Raw genomic sequence first — 19,558 nt, forward strand, 5'->3', positions numbered from 1 at the left:
AAGCTATGCTTTATCCAGTGTTAATGTCAACATTTGCCAAAATATCCCCTAGATACTCTTAGTACACTACTGGTGTATAAACTTTAATACAAGGTGCTATCGGATAGTTCCTGAACTGTTACTGTTGTAACTACCTCGCTGAAAGAAGATGAGAGGGGAGGCCAAGGTCACACTTCCTGAAGCCTACTGCATCAGTCTACCATGTGACACCATGCTGTGAACATGCACTGTTTCTACAAGAGTGATTTTTCGACTTTGTGTTTCATTTTGTCTGAAATGGATGGCAAAATCGAGGAACGTCTCTATATCAAGTTTTGGGTGAAGTTCGGTAAATCTGTTATTGAAACCTTTTAAATGCTTTGTGAGGTGTTTGGAGAACATTCTTTAAGCCAAACAGCAGTATTTTAATTGCATTTACGTTTCAAGGCTGGTTGAGTGTCAGTTGAAAATGACGAATGTTCAGGTTGACCAAGCACCAGCAAAATTATAGAAAATGTTGAAAAAATTTGAGAACCCATCCACAAAGACCGTTGCCAGCAATCCATGAGCTCACAGACACTGTTGGGATCAGTTATGGAGTGTGCCAGGAGATCTTAACAGAAAATTTAAACATGCACCTCACTGCCACGAAGTTTGTTCCCCGACTCTTGACAAATGATCAAAAGCAGCAGCGTGTAAAGGAGTGTCTTGAGTTATGAGAGAAGACTAACAACCCAACTCTATCTCTATGATCATAACGGGTGACAAAATTTGGATTTACAGTTATGATCCAGACATAAAGCAACAATCGTCGCAGTGGAAGAGCCTACAGTCACCAAGAGCAAAAAAGGAGCAGAACATCTGGAGTTCAACAAAGAGCATGCTCATTTTTTTTCAATGTGAAGGGGATTGTTCACCATGAGTTTGTTATTCCTAACACTACAGTCAACTCTGACTTTTACTGTGATATTTTGAGAAGCTTGAGAGAAGATATAGGATGAAAAGGACCAGAACTTTAGCGTAACCACAACTGGCTCCTACATCATGACAACATGCCCACCCACACATCCCTGATAACCATAGAGTTTGTGACTAACAGCAAAATGGTTATCTTTCCCCATCCTCCCTACTCGCTGGACTTAGCCCCCTGTGATTTCGTTGATGAAACTGAAGGTACACTGTTCTGAAACAATGTCTGACATCCAAAGGGAATCGCTAGTAGTACCTGACAGCATTAAAGAAAATGATTTCCATGACATTTTCGAAGTGTGGAAAAATTGATGTGATCACTGTATTCATTTCAAAGGAGACTATTTTAAAGGAGATGGCAGCCAAAATTGAGCAAGTTAAGCCAGTAGTTCTTTTTTGGTCTAGTCTGGGAACTTTTCCTGATACACCTTGTATCTTAACATAAGTGTCAAAATCTCTCTTGAACTTCCCAAGACAATGAAGTTAAGTTTGTTTCTATCAAAATCTCATTTACATTTCAGAAGTGTAAGCCTGTTAGTAGGGAAGACACTGAAAACTTTAGGACACCTCCAGACAGAGACTCAAGCCTCTAGCAGTATATAATACAGAGATTAATACTACTGTCAGTCTATGACATAACACATTAATGCTGCAACATTACCTGCTCAGAGGTGACTGGGATGCGCCTCTGTTTGGCAAGACCAGAAATGGTCTCAATGTCATTGCGCAAGTCACTCTGGCAGCCACACAGGATCACAGGAGTCGTGTCACAGTGTGTCTGGATCTCAGGATGCCACTGTAATAATGCAATCCATAGTTTCTAGCATTGCCGAAAACATTTTAAAATAAATTCTTTGTTCTACAGCATGTAACTTGTAAACAACACGCCTTCTTATAACTTGTAACTGTTGGAAAATATGGGGTGTACATCATTATAATACATAGCAACACCATACATATTTTGATATGCACAACACAGAAATTCGTAAACATGTCACAAGCCATCCTCATCAATACAATGTGTGCTCCACATAGAACATGTTCATAACTCTCAGGGCACCACCTGTTACATCTCATAACATACAGGCCACAGTCTTTGTGTGCGCTCATATGTGTGTGTGTGTGTGTGTAGGGGGGGATGGAGTTAAAGTTAAAAAATCAATTTCACATCTCGGGATAAAATGAATGTTGTGAGAATGTAAAGGTATGACTGGAAGCTGTCACTGGATGCTAAAAACTTCAGTGGCTCTGTGGAAAGTTAAAATTTTAAAATGACATAAAACAGTATCAGCTAAACAGACCTGTCAAGCTTGAAGTTTACTGAATGCCAGTGGCGATTCTGTCAAGTTCTGGGCTGCTGACATTGCGTACATAATGTCACTTTCTCCTATATATGTCACTCAAACGTTAAGAGTAACCTGTTGAAACTCAAAAGGATAGAAGAATATATCAACTATCAATTCATTATATTTGTACCCTTTCATGTGCATTTAAATTGAAGCACCAGTAAGTCCAAAATCCCACATGCACAGAAAAATGGCTGGCCAAACAGGTAAAATCCTGACATGGGGACTTAATGTGTCATGGAATAACAAAATATTAGACATGCTACAGTGATCATGACCTAGGATGTTGCAAAATTTGTGATGTAGATGAACTGTATGATGTTCATCAAAGTGTGGGACTTCCGCTTGGATATGGAACAAGGTAAGGGGAAACACACACTGTTTGGAAACAATTAACTCATAGGCCCCATAACACTCATCAACACAACTCACAAGTTACGCACCTTACCACAAAATACAATCATCTTATTATAACACACAGGTCTGGACATCCACCTTGTTACAACACATACTGGTAGCTCCATCATGTTACAAAATATAGATCACAAGACATTCAATTGTTAGAACACATAGTTCACAAGACATCACCTTGTTACAACACACAGCTCATAAGATATTCACCTCATCACAATATACAGCTCACAAAATATTCGCTCTATTACAACACATACCTGTAGCTCACAGGGCATTTGCTTTGTTATAACATGTAGCTCACAAAACATTTACCTTGCTACAACACATAAATCAGGTACATGTGGTAGCATAGTTGAGGCACTATGCTACAAGCCAGACGGTCGATTCCCAATGAGATTATTGGATTTTTCAATTGACCTAATCCTTCCAGTTATACTATGGCCCTGGGGTCAACTCAGCCTCCAACAGAAATGAGTACCAGAAATCTTCCCAGTGGTAAAGGACAACCAGCACTAAGGCTGACAACCTCACCACCATCTGTGTGCTGAATATCAAGAACATGTGGGAGCCCTGACATCTCACAACCCTACAGGCCTCCATGGCCTGTTAAAGGGATAGCTTTATCTTACCTTTTTCTAACTTTTACAACACACAGATCACAGGACATTCACCTTGTTCACAGCTCACAGAACTTTCACCTTGTTACAACACACAGCTCACAAAATATTCACTTTGTTACATTCACCATGTCACAACATATAGCTCATAGGAATTGTACATTTTTATAATACAATACACAAACCACACACCTTGCTCACAGCATTGTCCAGTGAATCAGGATCGCTCACCCTGAAGCACAGCAGGAACACTTTCGCATCCTGGTATGCAAGTGGCCGCACATTATCATACGCACCTGTGCCTGCAACAGAGACAATCATATATCACTTAAGAGTATACAGGATTTATACTCTGAAGATCCAGGGATCTTACTCTCCACCAAGACTTCTGTAAGTGTATGCATTATCCTATGTTTAAATTGCTACTGTCTTTAAATGAATGGAAATTTGTCTCCAGTTTCACAACAGTTTCCTGGGAAGGAACTGAGTATGCTGGAATTCTGTTTTAAGAGATCAACATTGTGTATCCTTTTTGGATGGTGACTGCTGGGCAATTTTGTAATTCCAATTCATTACTTTGGCACTATGTCTTATTACTTGCATTATGTCAACTCAGCTTCTCTTGTTCGTTCATTTTACAAACAACACAGCAGGCCACGAACAACCACAGGATGACATCAAAGAACCTTCTTCTCAAGAAAGACAGGCGGCACAAGTTCAGCCCCCGTCAGGAGAGGTGATAAGAGAGAGAACACGAACCTATTTGATTTATAAATTCTAACTTAACTAACAAAATTAAAAAAAAAAAATGAATATATCAAGATAGCTGCTGTAGTTGTGAAAACTTTGGATTTGTGCATTGTGAGCATTGTATGTATATTTTAACATTCAGAACACCCATTGTAATAGTGGTTTCCAGACTGTATCAATGTCCCTCTGATGATGGTATCTAAGGACTGAAACATGTAAGGGCATGAAGAATTGAAATAAGAAAAATCTTCATCAGTCACACTGGATGGAACTGTTTTATCTTTTTATAAAATTAAAATACATATTTATTTACAGAATTACGAAAATCTGTTCAATTCACGTATCTGGGTAAGAGACAAAGGGCGTACAAAGCTTTCTTTAGTGTGCTGGGACTCACCTGAAGTGTCCCACGCCTTGAAGTTAATTCTGTAGATCTCACGTGATGGGACTCATCTGAAAGGTCCCATATCATGAAGTGGATTCTATAGATCTCATGTAGTGGGACTCAGCTGTTCTGTCCCAAGCATTTAAGTGAATTCTGTAGCTCCTACATGATGGGACTCACCTTAAGTATCCCACAGCTTGAAGTGGATTCTGTAGATCCCGTGTGATGGGACTCACATAAAAGAGTCTCATGCCTGAAAGTGAATTTTGTAGATCCTCCGTGATGGGACTCACTAATTGTCCCAAGTCTCGAAGTTGATTCTGTAGGCCTCACATGATGGGACTCATCCGAAATGTCCCACACCATTAAGTGGATTCTATAGGTCTCACATAGTGGGGCTCACCTGTTCTGTCCCAAGCATCCAAGTGAATTCTGTAGCTCCTATGTGCTGGGACTCACCTGAAGTGTCCCACACCACGAAGTGGATTCTATAGTCCCCAACAGTGTAGGTGCAAGCGTATTTCTCAAATCCGGTTGGAGAGTATACCTGCAACATGAGACCGGTATCAGTCAGTCATGACATTGAGTTATCCCTAATCGCATTAAGATTTCATTCAATGCCCATGTTGCTGTAATCGAAAGCTGTGTTGTGAGAACTGGAAACACTAGGTCCATCACTGCATACATGAACACTGATCTGGTATGGAGTAAATACGCCTGTGCTGAATAAGTATCGGCAATATAGGGTGTTGCATTTATACTGCACCAACATTATAGTCATGATTATTCTTCTTACTTAGTGGTACGCATCTTGTTATGCCACACAACAGGGTTAATAGGAACATCTACACAACAATATCCACACACAAAACAAATCAATATTAACATATCAACATTCGTTTATTGAGCAAAGGTGTCTCATTACATGTTTCCACCTCCAAGAGGTCACCATCTGGAGAATTTACAAGAATTCAATCTCAGTTCTTCAATTTTGATTTTAATATGGATCCATATTATTACCAATTATTTAATTTTGACAGCAAATACTAACATTTTCTCAGGTATGATCTAACAAATACATGTAGCAAAACATGGCAAATGAATGCTGATATTTGTTTCTTGTTTGTGGATATCATTCTTGTGTAGACGGCCCTATTAACGCTATTCTATTATTCTTCTTACTCCTACCCAAAGCCGATAAAGCACCACATGCTCCATTCAGTGGAGCGTCGTTCCTTCTAAACTCTGCAAGAATTTGTGAAACGTTGTCTCTCCTGCTTTAGAGTAAGCCAATGAGTCAGCACGGTAAGTAACAAAAAAAACTCCATGGTTCTAGTCTGCAAGCGAACTATACCGACAGAGTGACCGCCGCTTGTCGGCGAAGTTCGTACCAACTTTAGCGGATAGAGGGTGTCCCGTGGTCAGCGCAACGAATCCCGACGGCCGTTAATTTCGTGTTTCTAGACCGGAACCGCTATTTCCTTGAAATAGCTACTCAATTATCCTCATGATGCTGAGTGGACCCCGTCTCAGAAAATCTGTACCCAGGAACTCTGACCACTAGACCACAGAGGCGGTCAGCACGGTAAGCACGACTGTTAAATTTACAATCTTGGAAATTATTTGTGGAAATCTTCATAATGCGTTATAGCCGGCAGTACTCGGTCAGTATACTAAGCTGCGGGCTAGGTAACTGAGGAAAGTGGGTTTGATTCCCAGAAGAGGAGAGAGATTTTCGCTTCTCTGCAGCGTCCACACCGTCCGATACCCACCCAGCCTCCTATGCAATAAGTACCTGGGACTCCTTCCCGGGCAATAAAAGCGGCCAAGACGTGAAGCTGACAGCTTATCTTCATCTAATTCTGAGATTGTGAATGCATGGAGCTATACCTCCATTAAGCTGGTGATTAATGACATACAGGGCCAGATTTACCTTTAGGAGGAAGTTCACTTTCATTAGGGCCTATTTTCGCTCACCTGAATGTTCATCAAAAACTATAATAATGATGACAGCGATGACACTGAACTCATGTTAATGAATTTGATGCCATACAGTCCACCTGCTCTACGAACCATAAAGTCCTGTTTTAAGTATGTGTGAATTTCCACCGGCATGTGATTACTGAAAGCATGTTGAAAACAGAATCCAGTAACTTTCCGATGACGATGTATCAGCCCACACCACTGACCGGTGAGGAAGCGGCCCCTTTACCATAGCAGATTGGGCACGCACAGCGCGCCATGCGAATGGCTCCAGGTTCGACACATGGCTGCGGCAGTAAGTCACTGCACTTGTTGCACATTGTTTTGACCTCTGCATAGATTTAGCACACGAACTTCGACCTCCGACAGGGGAGCAGCCCTGAATCTCCCGCCTTCATCTACAAACCAGCCATTAAAATGTCTGAAAGGAGAACCTTTTAACACTGTTCATGCTAAATCTGATCACACCAGGACCGCTGAATGCAGTTCTCATCTCCACATTCCGCAATTGCATATACACGTATTTCCTATAAATCTGGGGAGCGCCAAAGAAACCTCGGAGCCAGACTAAATAACAACAGATCTTGGGTAAGAAGTGCGCTCATTTTTATTACTAGAAGGACAACCGAAACATCTGCATATAACCAATAGCGAATTCCTTTCACGCTGCAGAAATTCAAAGCGCCGTTGCCAGCATACGGAAACAAATTTAATTATCTTCTGCCGTTGCCAGGATACAGGAACAGGAATGACGAGGATCTGGGGGGAGCATAGGTGACACAGACACAGAATGGCCAGGGGAACAGAAGGTATGTGAAATATTTTGAGTGAAAGAGAGTGAGGAAGGAAGGGGGAGATAAATCACTAAAGCACAATCAAAATTATGGGAAACCAATTAAGGAGAAAGGAGAGAGACAAATAAACAAAAGGGGGAAAAAAAGGAACGGAAAATTTGCATGATTTCCCAGTAGTCTTTGTTGCCTCATGCACTCGCCCAGTAACATAATAAGAAGAAAATTCTAGGCGCCATGACAACTTGCCGCCAAGAATATGTGGAGGCTCACCACATTCAACTTATCTTTCCATCCACCCTTTGATTCTCCCAGGGGCCTCTCTTCAAGACGTACGCGAATCTGAATTATTCGTCCAGCCCACATGCGCCTTCTTAAACTGAACTACTGTGGTGAGGCGCAGAGTGGACCCAGTACACAGGTGTGACTGCTTCGGCGGACTGAGAGTCGTCAGTACTAAATTCACTGGTACAGAAAAATATTAACAGGAATAGCAATATTAAATTGCCGTTTTAAACAACAAATCTATGATATGTATCGGTTTTCTTTCTCCGTTTACTTAATATCGGAAGATTGCCGTCTTTTGGAATATGATGTCGGGTACCCTGATAAGATAGTTATTAACATTTCGGAGGAACATGCTCTCCATAACTTTAGGGTAGAAGTGTGACTAAATATCATGGCAGTAGTTTGTCAGAATAAAAAAAAAGGCTGGAAATGATCTATCAGAATACACGGCGTTGATTCCAGAAGATAATATATTCATAATCACCGCTGTGACAGTCTCAAAGCTCACAGCTGATCTCAGCTGGTTCCACAAATATTTTCCTAAATTTGTTTTCAGAAGAAAGCAGTCTTCTGGGATTTGGCACCGTGTATATGTGGTGTTAACCGACGTTTCGGAGGATCGTATCGCCCCCATCTTCAGGGTAGAAGAAAAAGTATAAGAAATCTGCAAGCGACAACACCGTGAGAAACTTACCGTTTACACGGTGCCAAATCCCAGAAGACTGCTTTCTTCATAGTCACCGCCGTGAAAGCCTCAAATCTTACATTGTTTTCAGAAGGCTGCAAGTTATCTTCTCTACAGCCAAAAGATCACGTTTCAGGGCTGGAGCTACAGATAGTTAGAACACGAACATCTGAGAAGAACAGAGGAATTTTAAGGAGAATTACGAACCTAGAACTAACTAAGTAAAGGATGAGAACGGGGACCTGTGTGCAGATTCCCACAACATTTTGAGAAGGCGAAAATTATTTCTTTCAGTTACTGAATGTACGTAGAGTTACTGGTGTCAGACAGATGAAAATAAAACAACTGAGCAATTCATCAGCTATCGAATCAGTACCTGAGCATAGTCCTTTTGAGGTTGAACTTGCTATTGCGAAGTAGAAAAGATATAAATAGCCAGGTAGTGTTCAAATTCTGAGAGAAATAATGCAAGCGCGAGGTAAAACATTACGTTCTGAAATCCATAAACTGCCCGATCAATGGACGCAGTCTATTATTGCACCACCACCACACAAGAAGGGCGATAAAACTGAATGTAGTAATTATCGTGGGACATCATTGCTGTCAGCTTCATATAGAATTAATCTGGCCCAGGACAGGGATGAGTGGCAGGCTCTTTTGTACACCTTCGGGTTCTATAAGATGTTATGAATTTCTTGAATAGCTGAGCGACCGGCGGCTTCTCAAGGAGGACACAGCTCCGTGGAGTTAGTTTGTTAATAGTGAACGTTTGGCGAGAATATAGAGGAGGGGATGTGAAGGGTAAGAAAAGCTGTTTTAGAAGAAGCGATATTACAGCCAGAGAGGCCGAAGGGTCTGCACTGGTTTCATCTGGCTTAGAATGAGGCCAGTCACAGATAACATATACATATATGTATTACATATATACATGTATATATACATGTATACATACATATATATATTTACGTCAGAACAACAATACTTTAATATTTATTTATTTATCTGCATAGCACGCACTACATGTTTCGACCTCAATGGGTCATTTTCAGGTGCTGCAAGTTCTCACATGCTGTTACTGAACTGAAACGCTAACATTCCAGTTTTATATAAATAGTTCGTACAAATTAGTTTCTATTCAACTCAGAGTCTAGATAAAACTTACACCAGACTTAGATTAAAATTAACAATAAAATACAATGAAACAAGAGTAAACGTCAACCTTAAAATGGTACGTGATACAGTCGTATACATAACAATAGGTTAAACTCAATTTAAATTCACAATTCGATATTTAAAATTATTTAAAAATGATCTTTCAAAATGTTATAAGCTGCGAGTAGCTTTGTGTTTGTTACTACAGTAGACCACGCGTAGGCTTCGTCAGATTTCTTCTACTGTTTACTGCATTGGCTCGTCATGTTACAGGGGATGGACAAAAATATGGAAACACCCAACAAAAAACACATTACTGTGGCTAATATGGTGTAGGACAACCTCTGGCTTGCAGAACTGCTTGCAGTCTCCTTGGAATGGATAAATAGAGGTCCTGTATGATTTGCAAGGGAATCTTGTACAATTCTTCCTGAAAAACATGGTAAGTTCTGTTATCGATGATGGAGGTGGATAGCGCGCACGCAGATTGCTCTCCAAAACAGACCACAAAGGCTCAATAATATTGATATCTGGCGATTGTGGGGGCCATGGCAGACGTGACACTTTATCTTCGTGCTCAGGAAACCAGTCCTGGTCGATGTGAGATATGTGAACACGGGCATTGTCGTCTTGGTAAATGGCATCACCATTAGGGAACAAAGTTTGCACCATGGGATGGACCTGGTCACCCAAAATGGTCACATAGTCGTTGGCAGTGACGTGACCTTGCAGGGTAATGATGGGTCCCACAGAATACCACGATATGGCTGCTCAGACCATGATCGAACCCCCGCCATGTTTCACTCTTGGCAGCAAACAATCTGGATCGTAAGCTTGGGACGTAAACTCGGCCAGAAGTCGGAAACAGTGTGAAGGCGGACTCATCCGACCAAATGACCGTCTTCCATTGCTCCATAGTCCAGGTTTTACGACTTCGGCACCACACTCTCCTCTGAGTGGCATTCTGATCACTGATGAGTGGCTTTGGAATTGCAGCTCGTCCAGAAATATCCTGCTTGTGGAGTTCCCTTCGTACTGTTTTGGTGCTGACAGGGTTTGTGAGCGTGACATTCAGTTCAGCAGTCACTTTTGCAGCTGTAGTCTTCTTAATTTTCGTCACAATCCTACGCAATGTTCGTCTGTCTCGATCACTCAACACACATTTCCGTCCACGCTGGTGTTTATCTGATGCGGTTGTTTCAATCCTCCTGTATGCGGTCATAATCTGGATACTGTGCCTCGCGAAACACCAAAAACTTGGGCTACCTTGGTTACGGAAGCACCCACCATATGGGCCCCAACAATTTGCCCGCGTTCGAATTCTGTTAGCTCTGACGTGATTCACAAAAAACTGCACAGAACACTGTCTCGAAAACAAATGAAGCTTGCAACGTATTGCGGAGGTTGTACAGGTAGTGGTGTTGGGCAGATACGACAGCGTGACCTACAAACGTCGCTAAAATAAACACTTCAATTCAGGCACGTATTTCACGAGGTGTTTCCATATTTTTGTCCATCCTCCGTAGTATCGTAATGTTACCATTCTTCTAGGGAATAGATCACTCTTCTTTCATGTTGTCGGGAGCCAATGGTTAATGTGTGTTGTTTACATTATGCGGTTCCTTGGACTGTGTGGTTCATACTACAGTAAGCTATTTCATTCAAGTTTGCTAGCTTATTGTCCCTGGGGCGTCGTCCTTATTTCTTTTGCAAGTACTTTCCTCTTGCTGTGGTAGTGACCGGCTGAGAATGTAGAAATATGTCCGTAGACACTGGTTTAGTGGCTATGAATTTGTACAGTTCTTCGGGGAAGGTTAGGCAGGATGGTGACTTGGCTTGGCAGGAGAGAAAGAACCTGGTTGTACACACCATGGTCACGCAGACATACTAACACCGCTATTTTCTAACACACCTTTGTGACATCGGTTCGGTCAGAATGGTACCTTCGGATGGTGTATGATGATCACTGCAAGTTGTCCTTACAGATCGAACTAAGGAAGGTTGGTATAGGCACGTGTAACTAGCTGGGTCCGTTAGCATGAGACTCAGAGTAAGGTAAAGTTGTCCCTGTGCTTATCTAATTAAGCACTACGCCATTAAGGCGTATGGGGGAGTGGATGTATAGAGCCATATTTTCTTGACTTCGGCACTAGTTGGAAGTGTGGTCAGCTTCACACCCCTGCGCTTTACCCCCGAGGAAAGAGTCCCCGGTACCCATTGGATAGGAGATTGAGTGGGCACCAGAGACAGTCTGGACGACTTAGAGAAGAGAAAATTCTTGCCCCCTCCGACCTCTCGGTCGTCCAGCCCGTAGCCAGTCGCTATACCGACTGCGCTAAACCGGCTCCTTCAGACTCAGAGTAACGATGCCGAATTAGTTAATATACTGGGAGTTTATTCACTTACTGTTCCCCAAACTACACTATTCAATTTATTGTACGTTATGCTTGTAATTACAATTTCTTATTTGTACTCAAACTGGAGCTCGGAACGTCCGTACACTTCAGAATATGGAGAAAGACTAAGAAGCGTGGAAATGGCTTGCACATCCCCATGCTGGGAATTAAAAAAAAAATCGAATTCTCCATGGTGCGGACATATACATTCAAACTCCTGCATAATGAGGAGCTTCATAGCTTTGTACTCTTCGCCAAGTAAAATCAGAATGACCAAGTCAAGGAGGATGAGATGGGAGGGGTATGTAGCACGCATAGGAAGAGGAATAGATATAGGATTTCGATAGGAAATCCAGAAGGAAAAAGACCACTAGGAAGACTCAGTGTACTGCAGTCACAGGGGGGGGGGGCTAAGAAACTGCTAAATTACTTCCTCGACCGTTGCTTCCTTGGCTAGGGCACACAGTTCACAGGGCTTGTCAGGAGGGCGCAGGTGCGAAATGTGGTAAGGGAGGAAATCACAACAACAAAAACCCATATCTTCACCCTATGCTACCCTATATTAGTATAAACAATCAATACACAACTATATACATTTTAGTAATATCACAATTAAAGAGCCGACTGGTGTCGGATTACACATTGCACCTTCTTAGANTGGCGATAAGAGTAGTTTCACTTACTTTGCGTGAGACTGCAGACAGATGACGTTGCCCGACATTCAGTCGATGCCTCTTCCAGCATGGCCTTCGGCGACAAATGGCCAAAATTACTGTTTGAATCGTTTTGATAATAATTTGCTCTCCGGGTTATATACCTTTATTCTTGCTAACTCATTACTTTCCCGGGGGGGGGTGCAGGTCCGCCTCCAATGACGTCTTATCCCAAGGTGGCTGCTCTCATTGGCTGGGATCCGTAGGGGTGGATACGCCCTTTTTCTGCTAGTCCATTTGGCTAACACTTTTACCTGCAAACGTTCCCTCATCCTCAAGTGTAGATTTTGTAGAGTTAGCATTTCGATGTACCTTCAACGTCATTCTGCTGACAAGACATCGACGCGTCAAAGGCTAACGTCCGTCTAACTCCATAAGCAGAAGTTCCTTGAAGTTTCTTAACCCTTCTTACATCCTCTTTCGTACGTCTTACAAGTATTTCCCAAAATTAATTCTATTCTAGCCAACATTTTCCCCTAAAATAAAAATTAAATACTCTTTTAACATGTTACCGGGAGTCGGCCTTCAGGGCACAACACTCAGACGTAAGTGGGTGGATAATATTAAAATGGATCTTAGATAGATGGGCTGGATTCATCTCGCTCAGGATAGGAACCAGTGGAGGGCTCTTGTGAACATGGTGATGAACTTCCAAGTTCGATAGAATTTTGGGAAATGCGTGAATAGCTGCGCAGCTGGCGGCTTCTCAAGAATGGCTCGGCTCCGTGGAGTTAGTTCCAGATTTTTTCAAGTTCATAACGTGCATATTCAGTGATTTCAAAGTGTCCCTCAAGAGATAGGGTACATATGGGAGGATCCACGCATACGCTGCAGCTACAGAAAAGAACTGCCAATTTTCCTGTTGAATTTGTGGCCTCAGGACTCCTGGATTGTGTTATCGCGAGCAGGGGCCTTGCCGTATCGACCGGCCGCTGGCCAGACTGCTGAATGGAGACAGCCAGGATACGAACCCGCATGGCATGCGGTGCTACCGAGACTGAAGCGTAAATGAAACAAGCCTCCGTCCGATATGAAACTATACGGCCGCTTTACAAAGGTCCCTGGAAACTGCTGCATTCTCAACAAGAGGACATGGACGAAAACCCAACAGAGCGCTACAACCTGATGATCTTCAACATAGGGTACGCGTACCCTTGCGGGTACTCGAAGACATCTTAAGGGGTACGTAAAAATAAAAGAAAATCTGTATTATTTCGTGATAAACGCTGAATAATCTGGGCCAGATTTAGGGTTAGCCACAGGAGATCCGGGCGTATGGACATTCGATTTGGGGGCGCCATTTAGCTCTACCTCTCCTTTATGCGATTCTTATCTGGGCGGCTAATTCTATTTTATTCACATGGTGCGTTGCAACGTGACTGAACACTAATGGACGGGACTAACCTTTTCCCAAACAGTGCTTTTCGCTTCTTTTAACTATGCAATGAACCTACTTCAAAATACTGTTGGGGCAATAAACAAGGAGATGCACTGCTCCATAGTAAATCGTTCTTGGATAACGGCCGCTGCCGGCAAGAGAAGCATGGGAAGTACTTGCTGGTTTCATGACTCGGAAATGCCGAATTGCATTTTTGTAAAAACATCGAAACATTTTGCCTGGCCTCGCACTTTCAATTTCATTATTGCAAAATACTCTTCAGTTTAGTATCACAGCAGACCGCCTCTGTGGTCTAGTTGTCAGGGTTCCTGGCTACATATCCAGAGGTCCCGGGTTCGATTCCTGGCGCTACCAGATCTTCTGAGTAGTAGTTGATCTGGAACGGGGCCCACTCAGCCTCGTGAGGATAACCGAAGAGCTATTTCAAGGATATAGCGGCTCCGGTCTAGAAAACAGAGATTAATGGCCGTGGGAATCCGTTGTGCTAACCATGCAACATCCTCTATCCGCTAAAGTTGACACTAACTTCACCGACAAGCGGCGGACGCTCGGTCGGTACAGTTCGCTTGCGGACTAAAACCACGGAGTTAGTATCACAGATCAACAAGTCGTGTCGGATCTAATTCTGTGATCAGTTTAATTCGGGCGAAAATTTCAACAAGCTTAGTGACGTGTCGAGACGCGATATGAGTGTACGTACATGTACAGGGTCCGGCAGGGAAACTTATGGTTTCTAAATTACTATAATGGAGTAAATCTATATTCCTTTACTTATTTTGTCATAATACATAACAATGTATGCCATTTTATGCCAGCTTATTTGTTTTGAAAATCATGCCATCCAGAAGCTTACCACCTCTTCGTACGCATTCTTGCAGCCTCCTCTTCAAATTGTACACTCAGTGTCTTACCATGTCGGCGGGAAATTCCACGATTTCATGTTCAATCGCAACTTTCAGTTCATGGTCTATTGATGAATACCTCCGCTTTGTGGTATTTTGTTTTATTTTTTTATTATTGCTAGTGGGGTGGGACTAAGTCCCTTGTATTGCGACCACTTCTGGCCTATTGCACCAGCCCCAGATGATGGGTGAGGGTGATTGTGGAGGAATTGGTGGAAAGAAGATTGGCAGGGCAAACCGAAGTACCCTCAGAAAACCTGCCCCAGCGCCACTTTGTCCACAACAAATCCCATTTGACCAGACCCGGGATCGAACCCGGGCCGCTGCGGTGGGAAGCCAGCGACTAAGATCAGCTCGTCGCACGCGGCCTTCGCTTTGTGGTAACCCCAAAGGAAACAATCGCATACATTCAAGTCAGGTGACTGAGCAGGCCACGGAAGATCACCGCGCCGAAATATGATACCCAGGAAATATTTCACGCGCAACTACCATGGAAGCTCTCGCAGCAAGAGCGGTCTTGTTGAATTCACATGGTTTGCTGATTAATTCCACATCTGTTAAATTATGTTGCGAGGAAATTATGCAGCGTGTGAACACAGCGACCAGTTTACTGTAACATGTCCACCCCACTCAAAGAAATACAGGCCTACCACACCAAAGCTCCCCACACAGCACCAGACTGTCGCACATTCAGAGTGTAGAGGGCGTTCATGAAGATGCCGTGGATTTACGTCCAACCAGTAACGGAAGTTCTGTTTGTTAACACACCCAGATAAGTGGAAGTGTGCCTCGTCACTCATGGCAATGGCCGCATCAACTGCCACGTTGATGCAACTCTTGCACAACCACCATCTTGTATGGATGAAAATACAAATCTAGGTGCAATATTCGTCTCACAGTCCGATCTGAAATGCCTAATGTAATGACATTCTTCGTTGCAGAACGACATTGACTAGTCACAACTGCCTGCCTAACAGTCTCAACATTCTCATGTGTTCGGATAGTCTGTGCACCTCCAGGCGGTTTCCTCTTTAGTGTTCAGCCAGTCGATCTGAAGTTTACGTCCCACAACAAAATCGTGTTCACACTGGGAACTTTACCGTGACGAGCTGCATTAAAGCGTACATGGAAACGTCGCTAAGTCACGGTAAGTTTTAAAAAAGTCTCAACGACGAAAGCATGATGTTCCGCGGTCCACCGTTCCGTGTCTACTGAAATGGCGTAGCTGTTGAAGGTCAGTTAGCCCTTTCTTCCCACACCACCATCACCAACACTACTGTCAACTTTAAAACGTCAGATTTCTCTACCGTCTCTGTGACTAATGATTACTGTTTAATAATTTACAAAGTTTCTTTAATTTTACTCGACTTTGCTGTCCCATTCTAACGTCTTTCTGTGGTGTGTGGTCACTTATGAAGTGCATGTCCGGTTTGTTTAGTTCTTGCTAAAGGTTCGCTTTGCCGTCTCAGATATTTGCGAATCAACTGTAAGTGCACATTAGTCATCATTCACTCAGTTCCTTCTTGAAGCCACAGCAGTAATCATTATTTTAATTTTCCATATTGCAACATGGGTACATTTATTACAAAAACGAAGAGCGAACTCTATAAAAAAAAGTGAAAATGGGAATACTGAGTCACAAAGACTGAAAAGCGCTAGTTTCTGTTCCACCCTGTGATGTTAATGCGAGCAGTGTTGATTCATTTACACGTAAATCTGTTTCAAATCCGTGTGACCCACCTCTTCCACTCTGCGTGAGTTGCAACCGAAGTGTATCGAACGACCATACGAAACCGTCTCTTCTCCACAGACACTTAGAAAGCAATCACGGCGAGTTTAAGGACAAGCCAGCTGAATTTTTCAAATTCAACAGAAAATGTAAGTAAAACTTCAAATGTAATACATAATTTTACACAATCATCAAACGTGGCATTAGTGACATCGTATGAATTAGCATTGCCAGCTGCAAAACGTTAATCATCAGACGCCGCAGTGGAGTGTCTCATTGTGCCTGGTGCTTTAATTATAGCAGATACTGTTTTCCTCTCCTCTTGTTCCCACAGTTTCATTATCATTTTACAGACGGTAGGACTCCTTGGACGGGTGATCAGCTCGTCGCAAGGCCTCTACCTAAATACAGGACAACATAAACACAGAATAAACGCACACACATACATCCATGCCTTGTGTGGGATTCAAACCAACAACCCCGGCTTCCGAGCGAGCGAAGACATTAGATGTCTTAGACCGCTCGGCTACCGTCACCGGCACCAGATACAATGCTACACAAAAATCTGCAAATGCAACAAAAACGATTCCGAATTCTGACACCATTGTATATCACAGAATTCGTGACATGGCACAAGATGTTGTTGAGCAAATTACGCAGAACAATAAACTTGAAAATTTGCAATTTGCAACGTGAATTTGCAATTCAAATTCACGAATCAGTTAATGTTTCTGATGAAGCCGAGATGCTTGTATACATTCGGTATTTTGACGTTAAGAAAGGGCCTACTGTTGATGAAATCCTCGGATGTAAACAATTACCAACACATACAAACGGGGAAGATATTTTTAAAATCCTTGACAATGCCATTAAGTTGAAATTAGATTTGAAGCGGGAATGGTGTGTCAGTGTATTCACTGACAGGGCTGCTTCAGTGGCAAGCCAAAAAAAAAAACGGTCTTGTTGCGCGTATTCGCGAATTTAATCCTAAAATCATCTGGCAACATTTCACCATACATAAGCAAAGCTTGGACGCAAGAAAAAAAAAGGGGGGGCACTTGATTTACATGAAACACTGACAAGTTCTGTGAAAGTGGCCAATTTAATGAAGTCTCGTGCATTGAGCTCCCGTCTTTTCTAGAATATATGCGAGGAAATGGGATCCACACATAAATAAACTCTTGTTGCACACCGAGGGGCGATGGCTGTCACGAGGAGGCGTGTTGACTCGCCTTTTTGAACTGAAAGACGAAGTAGAGTTTTGTTACTTATTTTGAAGATGAAGGTTGGATTTGTGAACTAGCTTATTTGGCAGATATTTTCAACAAATTTAATGATCTAAATCTTCAACTCCAAGACTTTGGCAAGAATATTTTTAAAGAGCGTGAGAAGGCGAAAGGGTTTTATAAGAGAATTCTATTTTGGATTGTGTTAATAACGGGAATATTGCTCTGTTCCCAACTGTTTTGGAACCTTCTGAACAAAACGAAGTTAACGTTACTGATGCTGTTTTGGAAATAATCAAATGCCACTTGGAAAATGTCTGGTAAAATGTTTGAAATTCTTTGCAGAGAGTGACAGGGAAATAATGCACCAGATTGGATTACAAACACTTTTTATGCCACCGCCATCAATCCCCCTGATCATCCCTTAGAATTAAAAGCAAACCTGTTGGAAATGTCCGTTGACGGTTAACTGAAAATAAAATTCGAAAACTGTCAATTTGCGACTTTTGGATCCCTGTTCACAAAAGAGTTCAAGGAGCTTGGTGATGCTGCCATGTCACACCTCCTGCAGTTCCCATCAACGTATGTGTGTGAGCAAGGCTTCTCCGTACTGACATCAATCAAAATGAAGCACAGGAACGCTTGAACCCGGAACCAGCTCTCTGATCCTTGCACTCAACGAAGATTCGTCGCCGAATTGAGGTGCTGGAGCGCCAGAAAGAAGTCTCGTCATCTTACTAACAGGTCCCTTTCATTCTGGCTTTTCCACAAATATTCTATATGCATTCCTCTTCACCCCAATCGACCTACTTGCCCTGCCCATCTCATTCTCCTTGACTTGATCATTCTAATTATACTTCGCGAAGAGTACAAGTTATGTGGCTGCTTATTACGCAGTTTTATCAAACCTCTTGTCACTTCATCTGTTTTCAGGCTGAATATTCTCCTCAGCGCCCTGTTCTCAAACACTCTCAGTCTATGTTCCTCCCTTAATGTCAGATTTCAAGTTTCACACCCACACAGAACCACAGGTAAAATTATAGTTTTGTATATTCTAATTTTTACGTTTTTAGACAGTAGAGGAGAAGACAAGAGGTTCTGGACTGAATGATAGCAAGCATTACCCGAATTCAATCTCCTCTTAATTTCCTCCTCAATTAATTTTTTTTATTTATTACTGACACTTCCAAATATTTTAACTGTGCCATATTTTCAAAGGATCTGTTAACTATCTGCATGTGATGATTTTGCACTGCATTCTGGTGACGAGACAGCAACATATACATATATCCAAGAAGAGTGTTTTCTTCAACATATACCTAGTTTTCTCTGCGTTTACTTCTCCTTATGATCTTCTTATGATTGTCAATTAAAGTTTGTTTTTCTCTTTATGGTATTCATGTTATCTCCAAGTAGATTCACGTCATCAGCATAGACCAGCTGCTGACGTGTCCCATTGCATTCCAGTCCCACTTGGTTTTCCTGGACCGTTCTAACGGTATAGTCTACAGCAAAGATAAAAAACTGTGGCGTTAGAGCTTCTCCTTCTTTTATACTATTTTGGATAGGAAAATTAATAAAAATATACATTAAAATATAACTAAGACTGCTACTGAGCGGCCTCCGTAGTCTAGAGGTAACGTTCCCACCTCATGACTCGTAGTACGCGGGTTCAAACCCGGCGGAGGTCGTGGAATTTTTAAGGGCGGAAAAATTCAGGGAACAAGTTCTCCGGGAGGGACTTTAAGCCGTGGGTCCCGTGTCGTAGCTTTACGACTAAAAGAACCTCATATCTCCTAAGGAGGTCACTGAGCCAAATTCAAGGACATTTCCC

The 19,558-nt window shown here is 42.3% G+C and overlaps 1 protein-coding gene across 1 annotated transcript in view; it reads right to left on the minus strand.

Moving 5' to 3' along the window:
* Positions 1-19,558, minus strand: part of LOC111873778 (rho-related GTP-binding protein RhoE) — a 40,426-nt gene that overhangs the window by 2,813 nt on the left and 18,055 nt on the right. The window contains exons 2-4 of the mRNA XM_023868727.1: positions 4,920-5,007; positions 3,518-3,627; positions 1,610-1,744 (exon numbers count right to left, since the gene is read on the minus strand). Coding sequence (XP_023724495.1) covers positions 1,610-1,744; positions 3,518-3,627; positions 4,920-5,007 — 333 coding nt within the window. The remainder of the gene's footprint in view (positions 1-1,609; positions 1,745-3,517; positions 3,628-4,919; positions 5,008-19,558) is intronic.

This window comes from Cryptotermes secundus, unplaced genomic scaffold, assembly GCF_002891405.2.
Source record: "Cryptotermes secundus unplaced genomic scaffold, Csec_1.0 scaffold214, whole genome shotgun sequence".
Taxonomy (NCBI): domain Eukaryota; kingdom Metazoa; phylum Arthropoda; class Insecta; order Blattodea; family Kalotermitidae; genus Cryptotermes; species Cryptotermes secundus.